A 13581-nucleotide genomic window follows, 5' to 3' on the forward strand; every position below is an offset into this window, starting at 1 on the left:
CTTGACACATCTCCAAAGGCAAGGGAATTAAAAGCAAAAATGAACTATTGGGATCTCATTAAGATAAAAAGCTTCTGCACTGAAAAGGAAACAATCAACAAAACTAAAAGGCAATCGATGGAATGGGAAAATATATTTTCAAATGATATATTGGATAAAGGGCTGGTATCCAAAACCTATAAAGAACTTACCAAACTCAACACCCAAAAAACCAATAATCCAGTGAAGAAATGGGCAGAAGACATGAATAGACACTTCTCCAAAGAAGACATTTAGATGGCCAACATACACATGAAAAGATGCTCAATGTCACTCATCATCAGGGAAATACAAATCAAAGTCCCACTGAGATACCTCCTCAAAACAGTAAGAGTGGTTAAAATGAACAAATAGGGAAACTACAGATGATGGCGAGGATGTGGAGAAATGGAAACTGTTGCACTGTTGGTGGGAATGCAAACTGGTGAAGCTGCTCTGGAAAACAGTGTGGAGATTCCTCAAAAATTTAAAAATAGAACTACCCTATGACCCAGCAATAGCATTACTAGGATACCCAAGGGATACAGGACCGCTGATGAATAGGGGCACATGTACCCCAATGTTTACAGCAGCGCTCTCAACAGTAGCCAAATTATGGAAAGAACCTAAATGTCCATCAACGGATGAATGGATAAAGAAGATATGATTTATATATACAATGGAATACTACTTGGCAGTGAGAAAGAATGACATCATGCCATTTGCAGCAATGTGGATGGAACTGGAAGGTTATTATGCTGAGTGAAATAAGTCAGAGAAGGACAGATGTCATATGTTTTCACTCATATGTGGATCTTGAGAAACTTAACAGAAGGCCATGGGGAAAGGGAAGGGTAAAAATTAATTACAAACAGAGAGGGAGGGAGGCAAACCACAAGAAACTCTTAAATACAGAGAACAAACTGAGGGTGGATGGGGGGGTGAGGAAGGGGGGAAAATGGGTGATGGGAATTGAGGAGGGCACTTGTTGGGATTAGCTCTAGGTGTTGTATGTAAGCCAATCTGACAATAAATTATATTCATCAAAAAGATAAAGACAAAAGAAAAATAAGAAAAATCACATATCAATTGATATGGAAAAGATATTTGACAAAATTTAACATCCGTGATAAAAATGATCAAGAAAGAATAGATGGAAACTCTCTCAGCCTGATAAAGATTGTCTCCAAAAATCTACAGGTAATGTATTTAATGGTGAAAGACTATGAATATGTTCCCCCTAAAACTGGGAACAAGGCAAGGATGTTCACTTTTTTAAATGTTTATTTATTTTGAGAGATGAGCATAAGTGGGGGAGGGGCAGAGAAAGAAAGGGAGAGAATCCCATTCAGGCTCCATGCTCAGCAAAGAGCCCAACATGGGGCTTGATCCCACAAACTGTGAGATCATGACTGACCTGAGTCGAAATCAAGAGTCGAGGCCTTAACCAAGTGAGTGACCCAGGCACCCCAGAAATAAGTCTTTAAATCAAGAATCATACAAGAGATTTATTGGGACAGTGGAAACTGTTCTGTATCCTGATAGTGGTAGACACGAATGTCTACATGTGTTAAAATTCACTGAATTATACACCAAAAGAAAAACAATTTTATTGTATAATAATTTTTTAAAAACTGAGACAAATTGAATTCTGATGGTAATTCACTAGCCTACAGGATTAGTCTTAAACTTCTTAACATGAATTACAGGGCTCATTCTGGTGGTAGTTCTTCAGCAACAGGGCTTTTTCCCTCATAAAGCCCAAGAATGTAGTTTTTATGTGGGTAGACTGAAATATGGTCCTGAAAGTCACAACTTTTTTGTCTTTGAGTAAGAGACAGTTTTTAATATTGGAAAGTCAAAGATTTAGATCTGAGTTCTCACTCAGGTGTCGCATTTTGTGGAATCTGGTCTATTACATAAGCCTCAATGGCCTATCTATGAAATGTGACTAATAACTGCCCACCCCCGGTCATTGTTAGGACAGAAATTGAACCATTTTTGATCTTGGACTTAACGAATTTTGTCATCTGAACAAAACACACTCCTCCTCACTGAAAACCTTTGTGGAAGGGAGAGGAGTTACATGATGTATGTCTTAGGGGGGCAGATTGTATTACCAAAAGTTTTCAAGGTGCTTTTTGCATTTATGCATCCATTTAACAGTCTGGGCTGTACTATTCTACCTCATTTTACCTCTCCGGTAACTAATTCATTTCATTGAAATCTGGATCCTGAGGAGAATTGGCCTCTAGAATAATTACAGTGGCAGGTATTTCCCCACAGGATTATCCTGAGTTGTAGCTAGGTTTTAGAACTTTTTTGTGGCAGCCCTTTTGGTGTTATGATCATCCTGATGGAGATTCTTGCCTTGTGCTGCTGCTGTCCTCCTCACCTGCCATCCCTATGTCCTCCTCACCTGCCATCCCCTCACAATGTGGCTTGTTTAGAATTTGGATGACTACCCAAGCTCACCTTCCATTTCCATTACTGTCCAACTCCCCCCATGCCAAGGTAAATGATGAGACACTGGTGTTGATTACATTTATCCATTTATTAAAATATTTTAAGAAGCAAAACTTTATTAACTTTGAGGACTGGTGTTACATTTGGGGGGGGGGAGGAGGAATAGGCACACTTTTTGGACCTTTTCTTTCTGCTTTTTGCTACTATCCCTAATTACCCTAGTTTTCTCCCCCAACCAGACCCTGCTGCTTATTTGCAGGGACCTCTGAGGAAGCAAAAAACACAAAACAGGAAAAAACGTGGTTTACAGATTAGCAGAAATATAGACAAATCCAACTCCATAAACCGTATAGACAGTCAAGGTTCTTTACAGGATGGAATGGTGCTCATGGGTTTGGTTGTTTTGGTATTAGTTTCTACCTCTTATGAAGCTACAGTTCTTCTACCTCTGTCCTGACGGAAGATGATGTTGACCCAAACTGTTTCTTCTTATGAACCTGAAACCTAAGTTTTTAAGTTGAAAATGTCTTCCTTATTCTTTCCTTGCACATTTGGACACAGCATAGGCCCTTTTTGGAGTGGGGACTGAAAGCTGCTGACCTTCTGTAGTATTGACACCAAAGGCAGTTGATGGCAGTCCAAAGCTATTGATATTCTCTTTCCCCACTATTCTTCTGGCCAAGAATTGCCCACTGAATCAATCCCTCAGAAAGTACTACCAAAAATGCAACCAAACCCCAGAATGTTAGCTCTTAATGGCATCTCTGAACATAATTAAGATGGATATTTGGTGTCTGATTCCACCACCCGAGCGACTGTATTACTGCAAGTAGTTAACAATGAAATTCTGAAAGGAGCTTATTCTTCTAGAGGCTTAGCCAGCTCCCCTTGAGAAAGAGATCACCACTTCTTGCTTTGCTTCCAAGACAGGACATGCAAGAACAGGTGCTCAGCAACCTGTCTTCCTTTATGGGAATCAACTGGTAACTAGGCAATTTAGGAGGTAAGCAAATGATTTAGCAAGCCACACCTGTTCCTGGGTCTCATCAGCTATTGATTCTGCTCTATGAGTTGACTTCAACCTTAAATCCTAGTGGTTTCATTCAATATCGTTTTGACTCTGTGGGAGGACAGGATGGGTGAAAGGGAATCCAAATGGTACCATAGAGCAACAGTAGCCTTACAGTGTACAAAGACATATAGTAAGTCAGCAAAGTAGGCACAAGAGATGGAGCCCTATTACAGTTTACTATCATCGGTGATGAAAATAATTACAAGACACAGCCCTGCTTAGGCACTGCCAAGATAAGGCTAGCCTCTCCTAGGACTTACTTCTGATTCCCAAAATTTGCTCATTTGGAAATTTTCCATTTTGAAAAAGGCTCTTCTGAGAAAAAAAAATGTAACTTGGTACCCAACTCTGTGAGTGTGTATGCAAGACTGTGTAAGCCACAGAGAAGCCAAGTCAGGCTGCAATGGTGACCTTGCTGATTTGATCTAATGCCTCCTTCTGGGAAGAAAGAGTGATGCAGAGAAAGCCAAAGACACAGCAACAGCACAGTCCCCACTCAAATACATACAGTAAGTTAACCTATTCTGATGCTCAAATAAGTTTTAAATGTTTTCTCTCATCTTTTTCCATTAACTTTCTTCTCCAGTTGTAGAGCTAGGACTTTTTTTGTTTGTTTGGCACAGCAATCAGATGTCTGGGGACTATCCCCTTGTTAGTATTTTTCTTCTCACCCCTGTAGAGGTGGAACACAGGTGGCTGGTTTAAGTGGGCTAGGCTGGTGGAGTTCCAGAGTTGAGAACCAGTGCTTGGAGTCTGGATTGTGCACCTTGATGAACCAGCCAATGGACTGAGTCAGGTAATTGAGCACGCTGTTTGAGAAGTGGGGAAAGGCCAGTTTTCTGGCTTTCTCTTTATAAGTGGGAAGGGACACTTACCAAAGGTACGAGTTGAAGGGGATGGGGATGGGAATACAAGGCAGACCAGAGAGAACCTCTCTGGACAATGAGTTTGATTAGATTTGCCTGACCAGGTGCAGGCATTCAAAAAATGCTAATTGGGATTTGGAGCAACTTTTGCCTAGTTTGTTCCCATGAGAAATTTGGAGGAACCATGGGAGAAGCAGAGGCTTTTAGCCTCCATTTTCCCAGGCCCGTGTTGTTTCTGATCACTCTGAATGTCCCTCTGTACTCAAGGGAAAGGAGCAAGATGGGAGATTTGAAGGTGATTTGGGGACTGACCCAACAGCCTGTCCAGAAGACTCAGGCCAAGATGGAGCTTGTGGGGAAGGCCTAGGCTGTGACTTCTTAGGCAGTCCCTAGCTTAGGCATCTAAGTCACAGAGCTCAAGGCCTGGTTGCTCCATATAGTCTTTACTGGGGAAGGGGACAGTACAGTTTGGGGCAGTTGCTGATGTAGAGTCCAGGACAAATAGAGCAAAAAAGGCAGCATGCCAGCTTAGTCCCTTCTCTAGGGCATTGATGTTTTTGTTCCCCCTTCCGTGGCCTGGCTCAGAATTTTATGGAAAGGGATCGTCAGAATCAGCTGGACTATAGATCCCAGCCACTTCTAAGACGCTGAAAATGCACCAAAATATTAGAAGCCCCACCAAGAACTAGGGCAGTTGGTAGAGGCGTGTATATGGGTGTATGGTTATGGGAATTCGGGTGGGATCAAGGTGGGGAAGGATTCCTGGGTTAGCACAATAAAGTATAGGGTCACTTAGAGGTCGAGTTGTACTTTCAGTTCTTTAAAATATATATATATATATATATATATATATATATATATGTATTATATATATATATGTGTATATATATATATATATACACACATCTTTATGTCTCTGTACATAATCTATACTGCAGCACAGCGGCAAAACATTTAGTTAAAAAACCCAGCAAGAATGCAGGCAAACACTCCATGGAGGCATGCAGGCTAGGATCAAGGCAGTAGCAGGGGATCCTGTATGGTTGCCATTGAGGTGAGTTCCAACCAGTGGGCCCACCCAGCCACCAGAGCACCACCTGGACATGTGCAAAGATGTACATGCACACATGGAAAAACACAAAGAGTTTTCAGAGAAAGCAGTCACCATGTCTACAAGAAAAGATTTCACATGGTAATTGTAACAGGCAAGTGGAAAAGCCCCCAGGACCTAGTTCTCATCTTAATAAGCCAACTAGAAGATGCCTCCTGAAGTTACAAGTTACAACTGGCAGGGATTGGGGGAGAAACAACCAAGCCTGGCTGGCCTCACCCCTCTCCTTATCTCCCTGAGAGTATTTCTTTCTTTCACTCATTCCCTAGTATCAACAGTTTCTCTGCTCATCAGAGAAGACCATTCCCAAATTCCCTGAACAAGTGAACTTTATTGAATCCTTTGTAGATCCCAGGCCATTCATAATGAGCTTATCCCAATTAAATACTGTAGTTGCTCAAGATGCACAGAGGAGAACTGAACAAGACAACTCGGGACAAGAATCTTTGGCCAATGAGAAAATGTAAACCTCTAAGGAGACCTGATTGAGTCCAGGAAAAGCATATTAGTGTAAAGAACTGGAGAATCTTTCTTGGTGGTGCTCATGTTTGTTCTGAAATAATTTAGTCTAGCCTGTATTGAGGTTTTGAGAGTTTTGTAGTAGAATTCTAAACATTGTGAGTTCTCCTTCCAGCTTTTAAGGACTACAGTTGAAATCTTGATGTTGGAGGATCATCATCTTTTGCTTCATCTTCATGATTTCTGCGATGCCACAAACCTCCTTTAGAGAAAAAACAAGTATAGAAATAATGAGGTTAGCACATTGCCAGATACCCAAATGTGTGGACCCTAAAGAGGCCCAACAAGAGTCTGTTAGGAGACAGACTGGTTTGTTCCTATTGTACCAACTGGCTCTGAACCATCTAAAAATACTAGCCGAAACCATGTGTGGCAAACACAAATGGGATGCGTTCTCAGAACCTGATAATCCATGGAACTGCTATTGACCCCTTCAGAGTTTTCAGAAAGACTCTCAAACACCATGGTCTCCAACTGGCAGATTCTTAGGAAATCAACCCAGTTAGACCAAACCTGAGAAAACATAGCTTGATCCAAGAAATTCTCTCTTGGCATCTGTGCAGACTCTCATTTCCTCCAAAACAAACAAACAGCCACCCTTTCATGTCCACTATTGGTATGTCTTTCAAGCTTTCAGGTTGTCTAAGCTCCAAATTTAGGAAAGACCACTGACATCACAATTGGCATAACTGACAACTCTAGAACCTTCTTTTGAGACCCACTGACATATCAATAACACTTAAGTCCAACTCTGAAGAAGGGATGACACCAAAATTCAAATGATAAAATATAGTAAACTTGCATTTCCAGGGATTTACAGATGAATAGGTTTAGATTGGTCACAGAAACTACTCTTCACCTTGTAGGTGCCCAGCACTGACACCTCCAAACCATATCAAACAATACTGCTTTTTGGAGCACAACCAAAAGCTTGTAGCTGTATTTGACTGTGAGAGTGATCTAAGTATGACTATTTTGCCATACTTTATTGACCAAGCACAGGAATGGGTCAAGGAGAAAAGTAACTGCCTGTTCCCATCTTTCTCTTCAGCTGTCTGTATCACAGAGACCACACAGCATGGTTACTTCTCAGGTTGTCCCACTGCCAGTGTCAATATCACTTTTTAACTCACACTTTGTCTAAGAGGCTGCTTGGCATTGCCTAAGGTTGGCTCCCAGTCTGTCTCCTCCTCCATTACCACCATACCCGTGAATATTTCTAATGGGAGATTTAGGTCCCTGGGAAGTTCCCAAGCTTCTGGGAAAGTCTTCATGACCCCTATGCCTGTGGGGGGCACTTACCAATAACACCCTGGACTCCTTGGCCTGATTTAGGCTTGTCTTCCTCTTCTACCTTCTTCTTCCCCAATTTGGGGAACTTAACTTTCAACTTGATGCTTCTGCTGTCAGTGTCTGAAGATTTTTCCTGGGAAACCACAGCAAGAGGAAGGTCAACATTAGTTGCCTAACATTCAGAAACAATTCCTAGAGACCTGGCAAGTTGCTGAACAAGGATGGCTGCAGAAAGCAGATGGATTTGCTATCTATCCAGGCATTGGAAACTAGTCCCATCCCCTAAGAAGGCAAATGATCTTTACTAAGATCCTACTCTATGCCAGGTGCCTTGCTAAGTGCTTTAATAAATACTCTAAGTCCCCAAACAACCTTCAAGGTGGATATTTTCATCACTATTTTAGAAATGAGGAAGCAATGGCTCAGAGAGGTAAAATATTTTGCCTGAGGTCATTTGGATAGGGATTGGAAGGGTGAGCTCGCTAGGAGAACTGCTAGCTCATATGGCACCTCTGCATGAATTAGAAAAAGACACCCCTTCTTCCATACATATGGTTTGGTGAGCTGCAACATACTTCCTGACCAAATACCTTCATATATGGAAGAACCTGCCTCACAGGCCACCTGCTTCCTTGTCTGGAATGCAAAGAGTGTTCTCCACACGTAGCTCTTAATTATGAATGTGGATTCTCTGCTGTACAGATCATCTTTAATTCCAGCCTAGCCTCCTAGTCCTCTCACTCCTGCTAAAGTGTACTTATTTTACTACTAGTTGTAATAAAGCATAATTCCCAGGTTAACTTTGTTGCCAGAAAGTTCAGCCAAACACATTCCAAGAAACTTTGGGATTTTCTTCTCAAGATATTTATACCTCCAATCCTCTCCATTAGAAGAAGAGTATAAACCTGTCTTCCTCTTTTTCCTGATCTCACAGCTATATTGTAGCCACTGCTGCCATGCTTGATTTTCTTTCAAGCCATACACCTGCTAAGGGAAGGCACTGAGAGATCCTGCTATGCTCCCTGAGTGGGAGGGACAGTAAGTAGCAGAGAGAGGTGTTTTAACCACCATATAGCCTGGGCACCAACCACTTGGAACAAATGTTGGATGCACACAACTGGTATTGGCCATAATTGTATGTGCCAGATGAAATCTAATTCCTAGTAGCAGGTATTGGGCAGGGAGGGGGAATTATGACCAGAGAACAGCATAGAAAAAACCAATCTTGCTTTTTCTTTCCCAATAACCCCCTGCCACAGAATAGTTCTTCTTTTTGGTTATTTACACAGGGTCATCTAGTTTTCAGTGTGCTTTCCACCATGTCCTGTCTGCTTATGATGAAGAGATGGGTGGAGGAGGCTCCTTTAAGCTCAGGCTGAAAGCCACTACTTGGACGCCTTTTGCTACATCAGTCACTGTTTCCTCCTGGTCCACACTGGAAAGGAGGGAACCAAGGAAGAATCCCTCTTCCTCATTATTTCCTAATCCCCAGTTAACACACCTCTGAAACAAGGATTGAATTCATCCAGTTGATCTCAGATAGCTTTTCAAACTCCTTATTCATGGTATCCAGGGTAGTTTGCAGTGTGGTTTCATCCTCAGCACTTCTCAGCTGGCAAAGACAGGAAAATGAGTGGGTGTCCAACTCCTAACACCCTGTCTTCATAAACTCTGGCTGTCTCCCACACTCCCAGTCCCTGCTAGTGGCCATGAGACCACAGGGTATTTCTTTGGGTAGCACTTGTATATCCTTCGGCCATGGGGTCAATAGAAAGTGTAGCTAGCTCTTTACTTTCTTAATAGGGAGATCCAGGAAACAACCACATTGTGGTGATTTCCTTGGGTCTGGGCATGCTCACAGTCTGGCAAGCAGAGAGGTCCTTTGATCAATACCAATGAACACTTGAGTTATACTCCTACAGCTTAGGATCCAGAACAAAGGTCTTATCCCTGACCCTCAAATCCCTGGAGACATCAAAGTGTCCCCCTAAATAACAGCTACCAATTTCTAACACATGCTGTATGTCAGGCATTATGCCTACATGATATTTTATCTTTCCAATAACTTTATAATACCTTACAAGGTACTATTCTTATTTTATAGGCAAGAAAACAGACTCAAAGAAGTTTGGTGATCAAGATCACATAGCTAGACACTCAGATATGTTTAACTCTGTAGCCCACCCTATACACCACACTTCTCAGAAAGGATATGTGGGGTGGTCAGATGCTGAGGGGAATCTTTATTACACAGTCACCACAATTTAAAGGCTACTTTGTGAAGCAAGGAGAAGGCTAGAGACTGGCTCAAATTTTCCCTTTCTGGTGGAGAAGGTCTGCCTCCACAAGCTGTGCTTTTGCCCCCAGCTAGTCACTGTTTGTAATTAAGAAATGAGATCCAGATGGCTTTTCCCATAGGTTCAGCAAAGCTTAAGCATTCCCTAATAACCCACAGAACCCACTGGATGAACACTTTAGAGTCTAAAGAGAGTTAAAACGAATTCTTCTGGGACCATCTCCAACTTAGAAGAACCAATTCATAGACTAGCAACATAGTTGAAATAGTTAATTTCCCTTAAATAGTGAGCTCGGAGAATAGATGCATGTTGCTATCATCAGCCCGGACATGCTTTCCAGCCCACCTAACTTGGCCTCACCTCTCCTCCCTGTCATATACTTTACTTTCAATCTGGCATTTATGTGGCTTCTAGCTGTGCATGGGCCACTTGATCCTCCAGCCACAAACAGAGCCTTGCCAACTGTCACAAATGGCAGGTGAATAGGTGGGGGATGGGGTTGGAGATTATGGTCCATCAGGATGGGATATGAGAGAGAAACAAGTCAGTGATGACAAATAATCTTTTGTGTTTGCTTTACAAGTAATGATTTAGGACAGTACAGAGTAGCCCAGATGCATGGGACATGTGTATGCAGATAGCAGTGGGATGGGGGATAGGAGGTGTCAGGTAGAAATGGCTATCACTTCAAGGTAAGGGAAAAGGGGCAGGGAGTCCATAGGGGCATACTTACCAGCAATGCTCAAAAGGGGTTTGGTGGTCAACCCAAAGCCACAGAGAATAAATAGGGATTTGGGACCTTGGAAAATGATTTCTAATCTTAACAGGAGAATAATAAAATGGCTTCCTAATGACTTCCTATTTAGCATCCAGAGACTCAGGCTCAAAATATTGTAGGTTGGTGGGACTGAATCTCATGCTCTATTCTCCTATCCTTCTGGCTGTATTGGAGACATTGTCCAGGAATCTTCTCTGAGGTAAATGTGCAAAGTGACTCAGAGGACTTTGTTGCTTATTTCTTAGTTCCTATTCTAACACATCAATGGCCATACATAGCATAAGTGAGGTTGCCAAATAAAGAAAGTGGGAGTTACTGGGTGGGATTTACTTCATCATAAGTCTACATCACTCTGCCAACACTGAGCTCCTTACTGCCCTCTTTCTTCAAGGGGAAGAATAACAACACCAAAATGAAAAGCTTTATTTCCATGCCACCTCTGACATAGTCTTTCTGGAGATATGTAGACATTCTTAGCTGCTGCCTGTCCCCTGGTCTCATTTAGATGTGTGTAATGTGTGTGTGGTCATTATCAGGCCTTTAACCTGTGTTAAGTGTGGTATATTCTCAATTTGGGTTATTGGCTGGCACAAACCAATTTTCATGCCATGAGCTTCAAGAAAGCCTGAGTGGCAATGAGAGGCCAAGCTCTCATATTTCCTGCTGCTCAGACTGGAAAGGCCATTGAGTTCTGCCTATGTATAGAACGTACTTCTGTTGCTGTTGCTTAAGGCTGAAAGATTCTAGCTTGGGCTCAGATGCTAGGACAGCCTGGCCTGATTGCCTTAGCCACTCTGCCACCTGTGCAGTGTGCCAATTAGATGTGCAAATGGAAAAGGGGAAGTGGAAACCATATGATCCTGTCAATCGATGCAGAAAAGGCCTTTGACAAAATCCAGCACCCTTTCTTAATAAAAACCCTTGAGAAAGTCGGGATAGAAGGAACATACTTAAAGATCATAAAAGCCATTTATGAAAAGCCCACAGCTAACATCATCCTCAATGGGGAAAAACTGAGAGCTTTTTCCCTGAGATCAGGAACACGACAGGGATGCCCACTCTCACCGCTGCTGTTTAATATAGTGCTGGAAGTTCTAGCATCAGCAATCAGACAACAAAAGGAAATCAAAGGCATCCAAATTTGCAAAGATGAAGTCAAGCTTTCGCTTTTTGCAGATGACATGATATTATACATGGAAAATCCGACAGACTCCACCAAAAGTCTGCTAGAACTGATACATGAATTCAGCAAAGTTGCCGGATACAAAATCAATGTACAGAAATCAGTTGCATTCTTATACACTAACAATGAAGCAACAGAAAGACAAATAAAGAAACTGATCCCATTCACAATTGCACCAAGAAGCATAAAATACCTAGGAATAAATCTAACCAAAGATGTAAAAGATCTGTATGCTGAAAACTATAGAAAGCTTATGCAGGTAATTGAAGAAGATATAAAGAAATGGAAAGACATTCCCTGCTCATGGATTGGAAGAATAAATATTGTCAAAATGTCAATACTACCCAAAGCTATCTACACATTCAATGCAATCCCAATCAAAATTGCACCAGCATTCTTCTCGAAACTAGAACAAGCAATCCTAAAATTCATATGGAACCACAAAAGGCCCCGAATAGCCAAAGTAATTTTGAAGAAGAAGACCAAAGCAGGAGGCATCACAATCCCAGACTTTAGCCTCTACTACAAAGCTGTCATCATCAAGACAGCATGGTATTGGCATAAAAACAGACACATAGACCAATGGAATCGAATAGAAACCCCAGAACTAGACCCACAAACGTATGGCCAACTCATCTTTGACAAAGCAGGAAAGAACATCCAATGGAAAAAAGACAGTCTCTTTAACAAATGGTGCTGGGAGAACTGGACAGCAACATGCAGAAGGTTGAAACTAGACCACTTTCTCACACCATTCACAAAAATAAACTCAAAATGGATAAAGGATCTGAATGTGAGACAGGAAACCATCAAAACCTTAGAGGAGAAAGCAGGAAAAGACCTCTCTGACCTCAGCCGTAGCAATCTCTTACTCGGCACATCCCCAAAGGCAAGGGAATTAAAAGCAAAAGTGAATTACTGGGACCTTATGAAGATAAAAAGCTTCTGCACAGCAAAGGAAACAACCAACAAAAGTAAAAGGCAACCAACGGAATGGGAAAAGATATTTGCAAATGACACATCGGACAAAGGGCTAGTATCCAAAATCTATAAAGAGCTCATCAAACTCCACACCCGAAAAACAAATAACCCAGTGAAGAAATGGGCAGAAAACATGAATAGACACTTCTCTAAAGAAGACATCCGGATGGCCAACAGGCTCATGAAAAGATGTTCAACGTCGCTCCTCATCAGGGAAATACAAATCAAAACCACACTCAGATACCACCTCACGCCAGTCAGAGTGGCCAAAATGAAGAAATCAGGAGACTATAGATGCTGGAGAGGATGTGGAGAGACGGGAACCCTCTTGCACTGTTGGTGGGAATGCAAATTGGTGCAGCCGCTCTGGAAAGCAGTGTGGAGGTTCCTCAGAAAATTAAAAATAGACCTACCCTATGACCCAGCAATAGCACTGCTAGGAATTTATCCAAGGGATACAGGAGTACTGATGCATAGGGGCACTTGTACCCCAATGTTTATAGCAGCACTCTCAACAATCGCCAAATTATGGAAAGAGCCTAAATGTCCATCAACTGATGAATGGATAAAGAAATTGTGGTTTATATACACAATGGAATACTACGTGGCAATGAGAAAGAATGAAATATGGCCTTTTGTAGCAACGTGGATGGAACTGGAGAGTGTGATGCTAAGTGAAATAAGCCATACAGAGAAAGACAGATACCATATGGTTTCACTCTTATGTGGATCCTGAGAAACGTAACAGAAACCCATGGGGGAGGGGAAGGGGAAAAAAAAAAAAGAGGTTAGAGTGGGAGAGAGCCAAAGCATAAGAGACTGTTAAAAACTGAGAACAAACTGAGGGTTGATGGGGGGTGGGAGGGAGGGCAGGGTGGGTGATGGGTATTGAGGAGGGCACCTTTTGGGATGAGCACTGGGTGTTGTATGGAAACCAATTTGACAGTAAATTTCATATATTAAAATAAATAAATAAATAAATAAATAAATAAAGGAA

General features: G+C 41.9%; 1 protein-coding gene across 1 annotated transcript in view; it reads right to left on the minus strand.

The window, feature by feature from the left end:
- Positions 1–5375: 5375 nt before the first annotated feature.
- The window catches only part of DGKK (diacylglycerol kinase kappa), a 191940-nt gene continuing 183734 nt past the window's right edge, over positions 5376–13581 (minus strand). Inside the window, exons 26-28 of the mRNA XM_058713165.1 lie at positions 8847–8957; positions 7355–7478; positions 5376–6254 (exon numbers count right to left, since the gene is read on the minus strand). Coding sequence (XP_058569148.1) covers positions 6178–6254; positions 7355–7478; positions 8847–8957 — 312 coding nt within the window. The 3' untranslated portion in view covers positions 5376–6177. The remainder of the gene's footprint in view (positions 6255–7354; positions 7479–8846; positions 8958–13581) is intronic.

The sequence above is a fragment of the Neofelis nebulosa genome, chromosome X, assembly GCF_028018385.1.
Source record: "Neofelis nebulosa isolate mNeoNeb1 chromosome X, mNeoNeb1.pri, whole genome shotgun sequence".
In the NCBI taxonomy this organism is placed as follows: Eukaryota; Metazoa; Chordata; class Mammalia; order Carnivora; family Felidae; genus Neofelis; species Neofelis nebulosa.